The sequence below is a fragment of the Agelaius phoeniceus genome, chromosome 13 (assembly GCF_051311805.1).
Source record: "Agelaius phoeniceus isolate bAgePho1 chromosome 13, bAgePho1.hap1, whole genome shotgun sequence".
Taxonomy (NCBI): Eukaryota; Metazoa; Chordata; class Aves; order Passeriformes; family Icteridae; genus Agelaius; species Agelaius phoeniceus.
The window spans coordinates 3,161,388-3,180,158 of NC_135277.1; the positions used below are offsets into that span (position 1 = coordinate 3,161,388).

At 38.9% G+C, this 18,771-nt stretch overlaps 1 protein-coding gene across 2 annotated transcripts in view; it reads right to left on the minus strand.

The window, feature by feature from the left end:
* Nucleotides 1–7,562: 7,562 nt before the first annotated feature.
* The window catches only part of ASB7 (ankyrin repeat and SOCS box containing 7), a 30,596-nt gene continuing 19,387 nt past the window's right edge, over nucleotides 7,563–18,771 (minus strand). The window contains exons 6-7 of one of the 2 annotated variants that reach the window (XR_013184104.1): nucleotides 18,092–18,258; nucleotides 11,186–11,319 (exon numbers count right to left, since the gene is read on the minus strand). Coding sequence is in view for 1 of the 2 variants with exons in the window: in XM_054642419.2 (XP_054498394.1) it covers nucleotides 11,180–11,319 (140 nt within the window). In the remaining variant the exon portion in view is untranslated. Of the gene's footprint in view, nucleotides 11,320–18,091; nucleotides 18,259–18,771 lie in introns of both variants that reach the window. The other variant, XM_054642419.2, reaches the window with a different exon arrangement.

Genomic DNA, 18,771 nt, shown 5'->3' on the forward strand with positions numbered 1-18,771 from the left:
TGGCAGAAAACTTTCATTTCAGTGCGTCCTTGTTGACTGAGCTGACAAAATCTGAAAAAAATCTGCCACAAGAGCTGTCCTGTGGTGGGGGCATCAAACAGCCCTGCTCCCCTTTCCCAGCAACTTCTTCATTGGGATACACCATAATTGCCAAGAACAGTAAGTTGGAAGCGTGGGGAGATGGGTAGAACTGGGGGAAGGTTGTACCCGGCCCTGGGTCCTACCAACATGCCAAAACGTGGCCACACCAAAGGGTGAAGCCACAACCTCCAAAATGTGCTGGTGTCCTGCTGCAACAGGTGGTGAAGCTAGTCTGCACTGAAACAGGGGCTATGGTCACAGCTTTTGAACTCTTCCCTTTAGGAAACATTTTATGGGAAACTGTGTTTATGGGAGCTGGCTATCATTACACCCGATTTTGGAAAAGCACAGTGTTTCTAGTGAAAGCTTAAGCAAATACCTAAACCCCCAAAGCCCCCCTTTTTCCAGTAACTGAAAGGAAGACCCATTTAAATTTCTAGTCTGCATATTTCCTTCACTTTCAATCTAAAAGAAAGAGCATTTAGATACAAGGGTGTCAAGTGGTATGAATCATCTTTAAAGCATTCAGTTTAATTAGACAAGGATAAGGAGGTTTAAACAAAGTCACTGAAATCTAATTCTCTGTATGAACTCCTATCATACAGCAGATGAGTGAAACCAGTAAAAGTGAAAAAGCAAGGGTTTAGCTGAGCTTATTTGTTACAGCCACTACTCTTGAACAAAGTGGCTTTTATGGCCATGAACCTCCGTGGGAGCAGAAGTCAAGGTCCCAGTGACAATCCATCATTTTGGGGAAGAACCCTACAGTAACCTCACATCTGTGCGTGGCAGGAAAAAGAGGCAGCTGTGAGTAGCTACTCTGAGAATAAATCCTACTCAAAAGCCATGAAATATCCATGCTGGCGTATGTTCTGGTAAGGCAGATGAGTCAAGGGAACTTCACAGAGTGTCAGCTCATCTCCTGCCCTTGGAACAGATGCCACCACCCTGACAGGGACAGCCAGCTGTGGAGCCAGACTTCATTTACACACTACAATAAAAGCCCAAAGTTTCTTAATAGTACACAAAACAGGCAGTCAAGGTTTCAATTCCAAGTAGATTTTTTTTTTTTTATGCAGAATACTTGACTTTGCTGATTCTGTAATAGATTTGGGAAAAGGCGATGGGAGAGGACATGGATGAGGACAGGAAACTCTAAGAGACATGAGGCTTCAAGCTGTGCATTCTCCTCTGCATGGACAGAAAAAGACAGCACCTAATTGCTGCCTCAATTCAGTATCAGTCCAGATTTGTTTCAACAAGAGGGTTCCCTCCAGCAGCAGCTCAGAGTATGATTCTAATGCAAGGAAGAATTCAATGTAATAAGAGCAACCACCAAAGTTCCTGCCAACAGGGACACTTCTGCTTGGAGCATTTAATGGCCTCTTGACCCTGAAGATAAGGGGAGAAAAGAACCCAAACAAATACCCCAAATCAAAGTCCACACATTTTTGTGTTCTTCTCTGGGCAATCAAGTGGCACTGCTTCTTTGTTACTTCACAACCAACAGATACCTCCAGAAAAGGGTCTACAGTGCCTTATCAGAATCAACACAGCCTCAGGGAAGAGCTGGTGGATCTGTACCAGTAAAGAGTGTGGCACAAGGGGTGACAGCAGCAAAACCAGTGTGGGGAGAGAGAGAATCTCCAAGTCTGATTTGAGAGAGGAAGTCTGAATAGGAATCATTTATACCCCCATGACTATAGAAGAAAATGATATCATCAGCAAGATGAAAAACTGTACAGAGAGACAGCAACATTCATTACTGCCCAGCTGAAATCAGGACTCAACCTGGAAACAAAAGCTTCAGCTCCTCTGCGGTTGGGTAATTAAACACAGAAGGGGCTGGAGAGAAAAGGCTTTTCATTCACCTCATACAGACCTTAAAGGTGCATTCAAACTTCTTTCCTGAAGCTGAACTTTCATCCAGCTACCAGGATAAAGTATTTGGCTCAAGTAGGTGGAAGTCTGAGCTTCCACCACCCACTGAGGACACAGGACTCGTCCACATGGAGGTCAACACTCCTGTAATACTTTGAGCTGTGAAGAGTTAGGGTCATTTCAGTTTTGGAGGTTTAGAGCAACATTTTTGTCTGTCCAGCAGCCTTATCCGCAGCAGAATGGCTGGGGAGGTGAATTGTGGCACTTTTGCCAGAGGAAAGAGCAATTCCAGCTCTTGGTGGAATGGTGAGGTATAGCTCTGACTGGGCCACGGGCAAAGACTCTTTGTAGTGCGACACACGAAGTATTTACACAGTCCAGATGTAGCTCTTAACAATGACAACCAAATTCTCACTGGAGGGATAGTTTTGCATGGCATAATTCACTACAAGTGAAAACTATGTGAGCCAAGAGAAAGATATAATCTAATTATTTCTGGTTTCTCAGGGCTGAAGGTGAGAGGGAAATTTAAAAGCAAACAAAGCTGCATTGCTCAATATGGAACGCTGCAATATAAAGAAGTGAAAATTAAGGCCCTGCACAAAACATGTCAATTTTCGATAGATATGGCACTAACATATATTAATATTTCTGACAAGCCAAGAATGTCAGATTTGTAAGCACAATATGAATCACATTAGAATTAAGAACAGCTGAGCCTGCACAACAGATTATACAAGTATTTATGAAGCACAGGAAATACTCAAAGCCAGCAAGTTCAGCTGTATACCAATACAACTAATAACTGTTATGTTCCATCTATCTGGTAAAAAGCCACTTTATTGACAAGATAACTACAAATTAACTAAATGCTGGATAAAATATTGAACAACTGGGCAAAATATAGGGGGCATAAAAAATGCCCTTTAAAAGAAGGAGTCTGTTCTCATTAAAAGTTTTTCTCTTATCAAGACTGAAGGAAGATCAATGAATCATGAAAGCAATTCAAGTTGAGCAAAGTTCTTCTTTGCTCAAAATGGCAGATTTCAAAAATTCTGGCAAAACAGCTTGAGGAAAAAAATAATCAGTGTACCCAAGCTCAGGAAGAAGAAAACACAAACCACAAGATTCAATTTGCAGCAAAGACAATCTGAAGCTATTTATCAGATAAGATTGAAACTGCCCCTATCTGGACACCTTTCAAAGAACTCTTATTTGGAATCATTAAAATGTTTTCTACTATTGGCTGAAAACAACTGATGAGGTTCCTAAAACAGCCCCTTAATTTAATTTACTTGGACATGAACAAATTAAAAGCAGAGTTACAGGATATAGGACTAATAATGCAGATATGTCACTGTAACATTTTTTGGTGCCCTTAATCAGTTTGATTCATTAAAATACTAACTGGTTGTGATGTGAAAGAACTTTGCTAAGTGTTAGAGTCTTAAAAAAACATAAGATAATCAGTGATCTGGAATGAAACACTGGAATGGAAGTCAATGAAAACGCAGGGTAAGATATTTTGGTTTTATGAAAAAAAAGTATTGACTCTTTAGCCAAGAAAGCAAAGTCCTAAGGAATATCATAAAAACTGACATCACATAGGATTTTTTCACTTAGAAACCTTTCAATCCACCTGTTGGATGGTATTTGGAACAAGCAAAGTCTCATTCCCCACCCTCCTTAGTGAGGTGTGGAACACAAGTTGTGAAGAAGGAAAGTCAGTCTTTGATACCAAAGACAAGAGCTGGAAGGAGGTGGGTGCCCACAGAATCACAGACGGGGCTGGGTTGGGAGGCACCTGAGAGTTCATCCCATTCCAGCCCCTGCCAGGGGCAGGGACACCTTCCCCTACCCCAGGCTGCTCCCAGCCCCATCCAGCCTGGCTTGGTTTGGCACCCAAACACAAACACACCAGAGCTCAAGGGAAGGTGCTCAGGGAACCAGAAGAGGCCTGGGTTAATTTTCCCAGGTGGATTACAGATAAGTAGGGACAAAAACGCCCCATGAGCTCCAGTCATTTGTTCACAAGAGCAGGAGACATCAGGACTGGGCTCCATCCAGCTGGGAACCTGCTTTGAATGACCTTCTGGGGTCAGCCTTGGAAATTGTGTAACAGTTTTGGTATTTTCTCTCTCTGTGGCACAATTTTAACAAACCTGTAATCACAGCACTAAAAGGTGGGAATGTGAGTACAAATCCCCATCCTTAATTGCTTTGCCTGGTCCAGAGTGGGAACTTTTAATTCAAGCCTTCCACTCATCAGGAGGGTGCCTGAACCATCAGAAACCAGTGATTTTTTTCTGGCTCACTAACCATTAAATAACTCACACAAAGTTGAAAAGGAACAGATTCAAATACTCACACAGATTATTTTATATTAAGGATGTTCAAACTTCTAAGCCCAACAACCCACATACCAAACATTTCTGTAAGATCAAAAGGCACATTTTCTGCTCTCTCCCTCACACAATCCCACACACATCTAAACTTCATCCTCTTACCAAACATCCTGGGCACTTTATTTTCAGACTGACTGCTCTCTAAAAATTAGTTGGTTTTGCTTCCTAGCAGCTATATTAAAACCCATTATGAGACAAGCAATATCCAAGAGAGCCAGGAGATGGATCTCAAGTTGGGCTGCTCGAGACAGACACAGCTTGGAAGTCATTTTCAGTAACCCACATCCTGCACTTGGGTACTCTGAGCTTTGAAAATCAACCATTAGATGAAGCTGAATCTAAATTTCTACTACTCCATGCAAATGCTATAGTCAGGTAGGAACAGATGAGAACCTAAAAAATCCCACTTGTATTGGCTTGTAGGTGGACAAGACATGGACAGTAACTAACATTTTCCAGCATCATCTTTGACTTATCATGGACAAAGGCAGATTTGACAGTTCCAGACCCAGAGCATCCAGAGATGCTATTCAAACTCACCACCTTGTACTGTGGAGACTGCAAGCAGTCATACACTCAGCAAAGAATGTAAGAACTTGCTGTTATGCTAATATATATAAAATTTAATCTCTAATGGCTTCAAATTAATTAAGTCTTTAAAATAAAATGAGCTTACATTTCATTGCAGATCTACTTCAATCTGCTGTTTGCCAAGATATGGAATGGAACATCAAACTCAAATTTTTCACCAGCTCAGAACTAGATATCAGAGTTTAAGTAACTCTAGCAAAACAGGCAATGCTTTCAGGAGAAAAATAAAATTGTCTGCTGGTTGCCTATAAAGTTGGCTTGAACTCCAGAATCCCTCCTAGTGCTCCTTCACAAAGTGTTTCACAAAAGCCTTCCAAAAATACTCTCCTCATTAGGCCATAAAACAAGGAGCAGGACTGCAAGCTGACCATTCAAAGCAATTATTTGCTCTTTCACACCAGATTAAATGTTGAGTAACCACCACCTTCAGTGGAGTTACAATGGTCCAAGTCAGAAATGAGGACAGAATTTAGCAGAATGCTTCCATTAACTTCAGTTACTCGTGACAGAACAGGAGATGATCTATTTGGAGTCTACTAAGACTGCAAATAAACTATTTTTGCAAGTCAGAATAGAAGAATGATGGCAATTTTTGTGGTCTTTAAAAAATAGATGATTTTGCTGTAGATCAGTTACTTACAGACCTACATTTTCTCCTAGAAGTATTTGCTCTTGTATAACCTACTGCCTATGAGCTTCTTTTCATTCACGTTTCTCACTCCTTTTAGGACTATTTAATGGATGTTGAGGGGTCTGTAAAAACATAAAGGCAAAAGTGAGGGAAATACTGACCCTGTAGCACCTATCACTCTCAAACCCACTTGTTTTAAGCATACACCAACTCCACCACATGAGAAACCTGCAAATCTGAAGAAGGCTCAGAAATGCTTCCAGACCCTTTACAAGCACCTCTGGAGATGGCCAAACATCCTTCTTGCAAACATGACAACATTCAGAACTTACCTGGGACCTCACAAACAGCAGCCAGCAGCACTAGAGAGCCCAGATGTGGAGGAAACAGCTGGAGCTCTGACTTCTTCACTAGACAGCTGGAGACATCCCAATAAAAGCCAGCAGAGCTTTTGAGCCCAGTGTTTTGCTGTTCCAGCTGCACGTTGTGGTTCCCTGGGGAATGCACTGGCTGAAGAACTCCTGGTAGCATGGTTTCATAAAGCAGTGCACATACCTGCTTTGTTTCTTATTGCCCTGGGATTAAATCACATGCTGAGCTTTACTTTGGCTAATAAGTCAAGGACTAGAATCCTACAGCAGAGAGTCAGTGTGCCAGTGATAAAGGAAAAAGCAAACTTTAGTCTATCCCAGTTTCCAGAGCAGGATAAAACCTTTGAGGTAGTGGTAGCCCCAACCAAAGCAGAAGGGAAAGACTTGAGCAAAGAGAATTTAAATGGTTTACTCCAGCCTGTCTGGGAAAAGACACAGCAGAGCCTGTTCTGTGCTGTGCTAATTTTTCTTTCAAAGGTTCTAATTTTTGTTATTCATTATGGTAAAAAAACCCCATGTTTTGCCATATAGAAAAAGCACACTTCTCTATCACCCACTTCTACCAATATATATAAAGATTGTATATTCTAAACACATCATTTGTCAACAGCTTGTAAATCAGGTTTTTCCAAGTAGTAACATTAGCCATTAATTGTTTTAAACTTCACAAGTGAACACTCATACAGGAAATATGATACATAAACAGGAACAAAGTCTTTAGCACAGCATTCAGTACAGCCCAGCCAAAGCCTGGCCAGTCTGCTAGAAACCATCAGCAGCAGCTCTAAACACAACTGCTGGTTGAACAGTGAATGTTCTCTCAGTGATGTTTGTGAAGTTTGCTACTGAGCAATGGAAACAGCATTTTTTTCCCCTATTACCCTTTAGCAGTAATGTCTTGAAATCTAGTCTCCTTCCTCTCCAAATTTTTAGAGTCCAAAACCGTACTGCAACTTTTGGTTGCACATTTTTCTCATGACTGAACCCAAATGTTCCAGTTTCTATTTGTGTACCAAGAATATTCATATCCACCCCCCTTTTTTATTAGTAGTAAATAGAGCCTAAAATGCAGCCTCTGTTTGGTCATTTTTGTATCTTGGTCAGTGCATGAGCTTGAGGAGGAAAGGTGAACCTGTCAGAAAAGCCTGAAGTGGCAGTGCTGGAATCTGAGCAGGGAAAACCCAACCACTCACGGTTTAGGAGCAGTTTGATCCCCCTTCCAAAGCCCAGCTCTAGAGTGAGTTTTGTTTTACTGGCAGGATGGGCAGGCCCTGCCACAGGTGCCCAGAGCAGCTGGGGCTGCCCCTGGATCCCTGGCAGTGTCCAAGGCCAGGCTGGACAGGGCTTGGAGCAGCCTGGGACAGGGGAAGGTGTCCCTGACCATGGCAGGGGTGGGACAGGATGAGCTTTAAGGTTCCTTCCACACCAAACTATTCTATGAGGGTTTTGTCCATATTTACTGGTAAAAAAAATCACATTACAACTTATGAGACATCTGAACTCCCATTTGTGGGGGCATTTTGAGTCCCAAATGCATTACAGAAGCATGTACCCCAGAGAAGGGAACAGGAGCAGAAGAGACAGACAAACATGGAGAGAAAATGTGTAAAGTGGTATTATGTTATTAAAACATTACATTAGAAATAAACAGAACATAAACCAAAAATAGGTTTTTACCAGGTTTAACTTTTTTCTTTTTCTTTTTTTTTCTTTTTTTTTTTTTTTTAAATTCAAATTGACCCAAAGCAAAAACTTACATTGCAAAGGAAGAACAAAATACATGATGGTATTGGTAACACAGCATTGCATGGAAGCTGTACTTGTGGACAGGTTTTTTCCTCCAAACCAGCCCATCCTGGTAAAGATGCCACATCTTTTCTTTTGCCTCTGGGTATTTATCTGAAGAGTTTGTCCAGATGTGTTCTCCTATGATTGCCAACCAGAGCCAGAAAAACGAATTTTCCACGCTATCCCAAGGAAGCCAGAGTTATTCCAAGCATGAGTGATAGTGAATTTAAAAAAAAAAAAAAAAAGAAAGAAAGAAAACAAACCCAAAACAAAACAAACCCACTCGAGCTTTTCAAACTAACAAGTATTGTCTATAATGTAAATAGTTTAGAAATATGGTAATTAAATAATCTAAAAAACACTCTTACTCTGCTGTACATTTATAAACATAAATATTTACAAAAACTTTCTGCTTTGTTTTAAAGGATGAGGTTTGCAGTTTGTTAATGATCAGAGTCTTTTACTCATATTGATTCTTTGGTGTGTTTGCCAATTTTTTAAGGTTTATTAAAAGTGTTCAACCGTGAATTTTAAGGTAACGGAACGAGGCTACATCACAAGTCTCTATTATGCACTTCTCCTTCCACATTCTAGTCCAAATGAAAAACAAAAGTCAGTTTGTTCTTCAAAGTATTTGTGCACAATATTGAAAATAATAATAAAAAGACCAAATTCCCCCTTATTGAAATTTGGGTAGGATTATCAATGAATAATCCCACTTTATCTGCACTTGAGCACATGGATAACCAGAGATAGTGCACAGGACTATCAGTAGGTTCAGACCCACGTGTGCTGTGCTGCTTTGCAAGAATTAAGGTGAGAAACCAGCTACAAGAGATGGCTTAGCATTGCAAAAAAAGGGTGAGGGCTTCCCTCCACCCTGGGGAGAGGAGAGGATGAAAATTAATTTAGAAGAAAGGCTTTTTACTGGCCTGAAACATATGTGTGTTCCCTTTTAGATGTCAGTTACTTAAAAGAAATAACCAAAAAACAAACCTCAAACAATAAATAATGGAATTACACATTTCTTCATTAAATAGCATTCTTGTTACCAACAAAGTCTTTCATAATTTTCTTCAGTCACAGCAACAGACAGAACAAATAATTTGCCTTAATATAGATTGCAACTAAAATATACTCTAGATTACCTTAGAAAATATTACTGTAAAAATTCATTGGGGAAGGATGTTGGTTTAGACCAACTTACAACTGTAGTGAACAATACTAAGTCTGTTCTGTTTGTTTTGTTTTTTTTTTTTAAAGAAAACAGTTTTAAGCTCCTGATTTCATGTCAGAAAACAGAAGATTTGAGTTAAAACCTGCCAGTTTGCCCTGTCTCAGCACTGGAGAGCTCAAAGATTGGAATGGCTGATCTTCCCTCCACAGGGGCCAAGAGGTTTGAGCCGTGCACTCCAGCTCACAGCTTGTCCCTACTCCACAGATACAACCAGGAGGAAGCACCACAAGCTCTACAAACCAGTGCAGGGTGTTAGGCTGGACTTGCTCACTCCCACAGCCAAGATGTGACCTCCTGGTCACTGCTCCAGCAGCTGGACTTGAACTGCTACAAGCTGGAGATAAAAAGGTTCAACGGCCCATTGCCAACCCTGTGAGCCATGAATCTCCAAAATCCCTCATTGTCTGCAAACCTGATGCAATGCCAGCCACAATAGGGACAGCTAATCCTCCTTGCTTGCCATGGTTCCATGCATCCATTAGCAGTGATAAGGTTCATTCTCAGGGAGCTGCAGTCCAGGGTTATCAAATATTAAAAGGAACTAGCAGAGTTAAATAATATGAGTTTACCTGCCTTACCTTGCTTTTCCTATTTTTAACACTAAGTATTTTGAAAGTGACAGTGTGAAACTAAAAGCCATCATCATTCCTTTCATCTCCCACATCGGTTGGTGCAATTGCTACAAAAGCACTCCTACTATCAGAGGGGCTCTTCTGGAGCCAGGCAGATGCCAAAATAAAAGTAGAGAACACTGGCAAGAACCTTATGCTGAGTCTGTAATGCCTTGAAAATAAAGAGGGAAACAACTGCACATTTTGGCCCAATCTTTTGATCAAGAAATTAATTTTTTCCTACGATCAGAAACAAAACTCTGCAACAGATCTTTTAATACCTGAATTTGAAAGACACATTCAGTAGCCAGATTTCAGCACTCCTCTCAGTTTCTGCTTTCAGATTAATTGCAAAGTTTGACCTTTCAATGTCAGTGGGGCTTGTCTTCTTAGTTAATAACTTATGTGCACTTCCCGCTCTCTAACCTGAAACAAACTGAATTTCAGAGCAGTCAAAACAACCCCCACCCCCAACACTGCTTTTAAAACCAAAGGGTTTGGCCAATTTACCTTTTTTTTTTTTTTGGACACAACTTGGCCGAGAACCCGTAGATAAAATCTCAACTGAAAGTGAAATAAAGCAGGTTATACATTCATGAAATTCAGGGAGTAATAATGAACAGGAGCTGCTGCATCATTTCTGTAATGTCATACCAACACTACAGAGAGGCAGCAGCTCCTGCTCTCACAAATAATGCACTGAGCCTAAATGAGGAATAGTGGGGGAATCACACATCAAGGGAAAATACATCAGAGAGATTATTGCACAGGAGGCACTGCATGAGCAACAGAATACATTGGCTTCAAAAAAATCTAAATTTGTTTCCTCTTAAGTTAATGTAAAAAATACAGAGGCTATGCCTCTCTGTAGTGTACTGTCACTGGTAAAAACAGACTTACAAACAGCCCATTCACCAGGGAATATTGGGAAAGAGGGCCTGAATTCTCTGGGCATCCCAACTACAGTAATTAGGAAAAGAAAAATGCCAAAAAAACCAAAAAAAAGCCAATGTATAGACCTATAGACCCTCAAATTGAGCAGGGTAACTGCATTTTTTTCCTCAATTTCCAAATTATATTCATACAGTACCCAAGGACATGTCAATTATCCCCTCTTCCCTCTGTCCTGCAAAAGAAACACCTGGCAGAGACAGAGGTCCTAACAAACAAGGTTCTGGAGGTCTATCTGTATCCTTTTGCAGGACTGGTGCATTGATTTCCAGACTTTTATGTTCTTGCATCATTGCTCAGCATGCCAGCTCAAACCAAGCACTTCCCTCGAGGGGCTGCCTTCCATCTCCACGGCAAGTCTGCACACATAATGTGAAAACAAACAGAAAACCAACAGCAATTTTTAAAATGCAATATTGTATAGAAAGCTTGGACCTTGTAAACTTGGACCAAGAAACCAAAAATTAAGACCTTCTAGCGTGTGGTATAAAAAACCCAAGGAAGTGTATACCTGCCTTCTGACTTCACAGAAAAATCAGAATTTGCATAGGATATACTTTGTGCAAGGCAACAAGCCTCTTCAGTATCTGGAATAGAACTAAACTTGCTCACAGTTCCTCTCTTCATGGATATCAGATATCATCAAATTTGTGTTTTAAGTAGTCTTTCATGACCTTGGCAATGGGTAGTTCATCAAGCAGTTTGAGGTTTTGAAGGCCTATACACTGACGGATTTTAATTCGGCATAGATCTTGCAAGTTTCTGGGCTGTCCTGAAAAGACAAAAGGAACACATAAAAATAAAATGATCACATTTTAAATGTGTTGTAAGACATCATTTACTCTGCAAAATGACAGGGGTTTGCTGTTTCCTAAGAGGGAGAGGGAAGGGGAAAATTACAAGAGAATCACAAGTTAATACCTTTTTAATGAACTCAATGAAATCAAGGGATGAGTCCTGAAAACATTTTTATATGCACATAATTTTACTGATGCCAGTGTAAAGTGATTTCACCCATGTGAGGATTCCCACCAGGTGGCAACATATGCTTATGCATTACAGAACAGCAGAACTCCTCCATTTAACTTTTTGTGGATTTTTTTCTATACTTGAGGGAAAAACCCCTCAGTCTTGCTTTTCTTTCAAACAATGAGACAGAAACTTCTAAGTTCAGCTGTAACATGACTAGGAAGTTTCCTTAGAGAGTAAGGATTTATAAAAGTTATTCCAGGATAGCTGTGGCAGAGTCAAAGACTGGGGTTTTCTTTGCCTTCTAATGAAAAGATAAAGCCTTCAGGCTTTGGATGCAGCCAAACCCTCATCCAACAGAAAGGGATGAAAATGTGAATTAACCACTGTCCACAGAGGAAAAGCTTTACTGATGTCACACTGTCCTAGGCTGTCCTTTCTCCCAGATTTGCCCTAAACCAGGACAAATACAAACTTCAGCATTCCTGTCCAGGATTTTCCAAAATTATCAATTCTCTTTCAAGCTCATTCTTACCAGGAAACTACTCAAAATCAAACACCTTGAGAAAAATTGAGGTTTGGTCCCTATAACCAAAATAATCTCAAAAAATTTAATCAAGTCTTGTATCTGAATGCACCCAGCAACGGATCCCAAGGAAGAAAGAAAGAGAAAAAGAGCAGAACAACAGACATTGAGAAATCCTGCCCCAATAAACCCTTCTAGCTTTCAGCACTGGTGCCTTTGGGCCTTCCTAGCCCAGAGATTGCACACAGATCTATGTCTTTAATAGCTGTGAATAGCTTGTCCTTTGTAAATCTGTCTAGTGTTTTTTGAACCCATTCATACTTTCAGTATCCAAAACATCCTGTGGCAACAAATTTCACAATATAATTAGGCGTTGGCTGGAAAACTGCAAAGTAATTTTATTTATTTTAGATCTGCTTCCTGATGGCTTTGTTGCATGCCTGCCATTCTTTGAGTTACAAGGAAAATAATGAATAATTGTTCCCACGCCAGTCATGGTTTTTACATACCTTTATATAAACCTCCATCCTCCACTCCTGCTTGGTACCTCTTCCCAAAGCTGAAAACTGCAGCTAACAACCCCCACCATGGGAACCACTCCAAACCTCTGAACAAACTGCCTGCCTTTGTGCTTTTTCCTCATTCTGCTACAGCTTCTTTGGAGTTATTCCAGTAACACATCAAAGCTGTGCTAATCAATATTTTGATCATCAACTTAACTGTGTAAGCCTCTTTTTCTTAATTTTTTTTTTCCTCCAAGCCAAGACTTGGTTATGGGACCTGATGAATGCAAAATTCAAAACACTCAGCACCCTGAACAATGTAGGTGCTTCCGTTGGTATCTATAGAAATGGGCTGACAGACAGGTAGGGATTTTTAGACACTGGGATTTATCTTAAGCACTAAAATTATCCAGGGCAAGCCAGCAGAAGTAATGCATGAAAATAGTCTCAGTCTGCTTTTAAGGAAATTAGGTTAGAAATTAAAAAAACATGAAAATTTTGAGCTTCCTTTATGTAAGTTGAAAATACTTTTATTATACTTATCACCACCTAAATGTCAATTTATTTTTAGTTAAATCCTTCATCCATTACTTCGAACACAGACCAATGGTTACTTTATCCACCAGTGGTTTCTTCTTGGCAAATTTTTTTCCACCTGAAGGAAAGAATTTAAGCAACTCAGACAACAGAATGCTCAAACTTCAGGGAAAGGAAAGTTATTTTGGTAAGAAATTAAGCAATCTTAATGGTGATAAAGAAATTGTTCTGATACTTTAAAACAGGGCTCAGAAAGCAAAAGTTCACTGCAAACAGCAGTATTAGAAAGGATAAAGGACTAGAGGACTTTGTGTATTTTCTGTAGCAGAGTACACAATAAATCAGCTATGAGACACTGATTTCTGGTTTCAGAAATAAATGCCTTTTAATTAACATCCTACGTGGTTTTTGAGAACATAAAAGAACAGACAACTTAAAATACCCAGAAGAAATTGGTCATCAGTTAATTCAAAAAGACCTGATTATCAAATGTATGACATTTTCCCCTGATAAGCCTAAAAAATATTTCCTGGGAATGTGTTAACAATGGACATTTCCAGTGTTAAGCACCAGTTGCTACATCTAGTGGCTGCTGGTGTCTTAGGTCACGCCTTGCAAATTCCAGGGTTATTAATGCATTTGTGATTTATTAGAAACGGTGTCTGGAACACTTACTCATTCTTGGTTGCATCTGAATGAAAAAGAAAAAAAAAATAAAGGATTACAGACCGATGTCAGTGAACCTTAGTTTGGCAAATGAAAAATGTTATTAGTAACTTGGCAAAGTAAGACAAGTTAAATGATGAATAAAGTTCTCTTTAAAAACGATTAGGAAGTTGCAGCTTTGGTTATATCCTGCAGCACAAGTTTGGGAAGTTATTTAGGCAAATAAGCTGGAAAGGAAGAGAATTAAAAGAGAAAGAAACAAAAAACCCCACAAACATGAAAAGTAGGATTGGCCTAATTACCACTATCATGCAAAACAGGCACATAAAACTACTGATCACCTTAAAAACACCCAGCACATCCCTGAAGGGCCACCTTGCTGCTGTTACTCTGGATTTACTCATGTGTTCACTAAATCATTACATGCTGCAGTCAATTTATTTTGCAAGATTTAAAGCAGTAATCAAAGAAATTAGAAGTATTAATTACAGGGAAAAGAAGCACAGTTCATCTTTTGCCTTCCAGAGCTTGTGCTCTGTGCTGGAAGGGAAAGCAGAAATCCCCACCAATGCAATTCTTGTGTACGGTGTCCCAAACCTGACAGAAAAGCTTCTTCCAAACAGAAGAAATGGTAGGCATGACTTTAAAGAATCAAGAGGAATTGCTTTTTGATTTTTTCTAATCTAGATGCAGCAGACTTCAGTATGTATAAAATTTAAGCATTTTCCTAAATCAGTTCTTCAGCTGCTAACAAAGTTTCTGAGCTTTCTCCCACTTAAATAATTCTTTTACTTGGATAATGAAATGAGTCTTAAATTATTATTAAAAGATCAGCCTTTGCTGGTAAAGCAAAGGAAAAAAAAACATGTTTTAACAGCAAGAAATTATTAAAATTAATCTAAATTTCCACTCAAAACTCCATTCCTTTTCTTTTTGCAGTTTCAAGATTTTTCTGGTATGATAACTGAGAGTTTTCTGTTGTATCCCACAGGCAGACAAATCTTCCATTTAGGATCTGCTACCTGGCCAAAGAACTGTGTCAATGTTAAAACTGCTCTGCATTTATACCTTGCCTTCCCTCTGCAGACAATGCTCCCCAAGAAATAAAACACTAACTCACCCTATAAGTCTATATTTAAGGACTAGTAAGGCATATTTGTGATGCCTCTGACAACAATCTTTTTTGGGGACTTTAATCCAGTGCTGTAAGGCTGGAAAAGAGGAATCCCTACCCATTTCCTCCACTGCAGATAGAGAGCAAAAAAATCCATGTAAAAATACAATGCAACAATCATGAATTGACCTTTCTGTTACCCACGAGAAAACTTGGGAATGACTGAAATTAATACATTGTAGGCTGCAAGAAGATCCCCTCTGATGTATTGTTCTAACTACTAAAAGAAAAATACTTTTAAAGCAAACAATCAGGGCCATTGGTTTCAAGTGGATAGGCTGACTCTGAAGAAATTGAAAAATGAAAAATAACATCAGTGACATACTTCAGAAGCCGCCCACAGTTTTCTCTACAATATTAATGCATCTCTCTAAAAAACCTTAGAGTGGTATTTCTCAAACTGAGCCTCTGCCCCTCCTGGGAATTCTGAAAGGCTGAAAACAGTAGCAAGAAACCATTTGGTAATTTCTTTCTAGCTACAAAGGGAACTTAAAAATAAAAATAATCTGAAACATTTTACAAAATACGTTGAAACCAGGCTGATGTATGCTGGCAACAGCTCAGCTCCTCTAGAATATCAGGAAAAGTATTTATTTCTGCAGCAAGTCCTTCAACCCATCCCTTATTTCACAGCGGTGAGGGAATGCAGCTACTGCCAGCAATTAAACTGAGTTCTGAATTTGTTGACTTTTTTGAGGGGGGGGAAAATGAAAAAGATAATTGAAGTTATAAACTGGAAACTCCCACCCAGCAGCCACGAAACACACTGGGGAGGATGCACAAAAATGGGATGGATCACAGGGAAAGGCTGGGATCACCTAAGGAGTGACTGAGGCTGAGCCAAGGGGAGCTTGGCTGCTCAGTGCAGTAGGTGTAAAATTTAGGAAATGCACTGCTTGTACTCTGGATAAAACAACTGCAGAAGAATTGCAGATTATTGCAATAATTGCCAGCATTCAAAACATCAGAAAAAGCTAATATCAAAAATCTATAGGTCTAAAATATTAATATCAGACATGCAGGGATGAGTGTAGAATCACAGAGTGTGCATTGAGAGCGTGAACAAATCCCTCCAGCTTGACAGGACATGGAGAGCTTTTTAACTGGATATCAAACAAGCTATTTTAAAAGTTCTAATTTAATTTTGTGTTCAATATGTCTCTGCTAGAATGTCTGAGCCTGACATATGTTTTCATTGGTCTCTGAAAAATAATTCCCCACAATGAGTTTTAGATGTCTATTAAATTTCAGTCTATCTGGCACAGAAGTTATGTACTATTTTGGACTGAAAATTCCTATATGAAAAAGCAGAATATCAGTAAGGCTCAATGTTATACTTAACAGGTGTATTTGGCAATGAAATTTAGATTTGAATGTGCTCGCAAAGGTATTTTTTAAAAAAAAATTGTGACATCTCTGTAAATTCAGTCTCACTGAAATTGCTATGGAAATGCAGCTAAGAATTTCAACACCATAATGTTTATCTATTTTTAGGAGACAGTAAGTAAAGTGCTCTGAACATCAAGACAGGTTTAAGATGCATTGTTATGCTATTTTAAAATTATTTTTGCAGAGTAGAGCATAGGTGTACAAATGGGAGTAGAGCATGGCTGTACCTTAAGTGCCACATATAAAAATAGTCTTTAATTTTTTTTTATGTAGGCCTCTTAAAAAATTCCTTCAAAGTAAATAACTTATATGCCTACACAATATGATTCAGCTACTTAATATAGTCAACTGTAGAGTAGAAAATTAAAAAATAATCCTCTTATCCCAGTTCCCTGTGTAACTGGATGACAAAGCAGACCTTAATCATCACTGCAAGATTTCCAGCAGCACCCAAGGAAACAAGTAAAGCCTGAGATTCCAGTAAAGATCTGCTGTTATTACAAACACGAAAACACCATTTCCTTTGAAATTATCCATGAAATAAAATATGTAGAAATCTACTAAATTCACTAGGACACTTCTGTATTTATAAAAGTTAAAACTACGCAGAGAGAAACTTTTAAAAATCTTCTTCCAGTTAAAAAATAAAATTCTAGTGAAAAGTTATCTTGATTTAGCCAAGAGGTAGAGACAAAGGATGTATAGGATTAAGGATTTCCTTAACAGAACTTCTGTCTCAGTTATTCTGTATATTTACAGTGCTGTATAAATTTAAACACAAAATTACATTCTCTAGTCAAAGCCAAAGAACTGCCCTTTGAAAATCAGAAAAGTGCAGCTGAAACATTTGCAGTTAAATTCACTGGGTGACCTTCAGATGCTGTTCTAGAACTGAACTGGGTTCTTTGGTACCTGGTTCCACACCAGCCACATCACACTGCTCTGGCCAGGCCATTTCCTGAGCTCTGCCTCGACACAGACCAGCAGCTCCTCACAGCTCTCCTGCTCCTGAGCTGAACACAAATTCAATTAAAGGGGGGCTATGGGGAGGGGGCAGTTTCCAGGCTTTTGTAAAATTCCCTTATTTAAAGATCCTAATTGAAATTTCTAATGTCTTGAAGCTTACTTAAGCCCTTAGATATTTTTCTAACACTTGCATTTTTTCTACCTCCCACAATAGTTTTTATAAGTTTTAATATTCTCAAATCCCATTCAACTTCAAAATAAACAATTTCATCCAGGACTGTGATTGCACACTAATTTTATAAATATATACACTACCAATAATAGTCTCTATGTATCTCCATCTTTCTATATATCATATACATGCTTCTCTACTTTAATTTGCAATAGTGCATTCCAAGCTTATCACATTAACACTCCTGAAGAGGCAGGTTCAGGCCATGTGAAAATGGAAACATTTACACTGCTCCAAACCAACTCTTTATCAAATGATCTTAGGTACTATGGTGGCTGCTAATAAATGTTTTTTGAATTAGGAAAGTGTAAAACAGACAAGGAGAAGGAAGGTGATTAATAAAATCATTGAGCAGTTTTCATCCTCAATATTTTTTTCCCCAGGGAGACTTTGCTTATTTCTGTATTGTAAAAAAGAGAGAGGGGGAAAAAGAAAAACACACAAGTCTGAACACCAAGTCAACAGCAGACTCATGGTCAAAAACTCTGTTGTTCCTAACTTCCAGCTCTGTGCTTAAATACTGAGACACAACTATAGAATAACTTCCTCTTGGAATTATTCTAGGAGCAAAGGAATCTCTACCTGTAACCAGGAAGAATATCAGACCTTCAGGGTCAAACCCCAAAATCCAATATCTTCTTGCAGACTCTCAGGGCCAATACTGAGTATTTCTGAGAGCTTGGTTTCTTGCCTGTTATTCCCAACCAGGGACCTGGGCTAAAGGCTGCCATTATTACCGATTACAATACCTACCAAAACAAAAAGAAATTCACAAATTATGTTTTCTGAGAAACTGAAACTGTACAAATACGTTTTCCAAGTATAAAAAAATAGCTACTCACAGCTTACATGTAGACTACTCAATAGTATCCCATTTATGTGCAGCATGCAACTGCTTTCACTTGAAGACACAGATCGGTTTGGTAACTTTGATATTTAATATCTAATAATCTTTAACCTTCAAAATGTTAATCTACTGTAAAAATATAAACTATTTCCTGTTTTACTATCAAATATACTCTTCAAAACTTCAGATGCAGATATAAAACTTACAGCTATTACAGGATTTCTGTATCAATCACTTAGTATAAGATTCAAATAAACTGAAGTTCCCGTTAAGCCCCACAAACAAGGCACTGTTGCCAACCTCAGAAGAGTGTCAGGAAGAATTCCAACAAAAAAATTGTCCAAAAATTTTGTAAATTTTTTTTTCTAGAAAATACATATTGCAGTAGACTCATAAGCAATATTCTTCCCCAAAG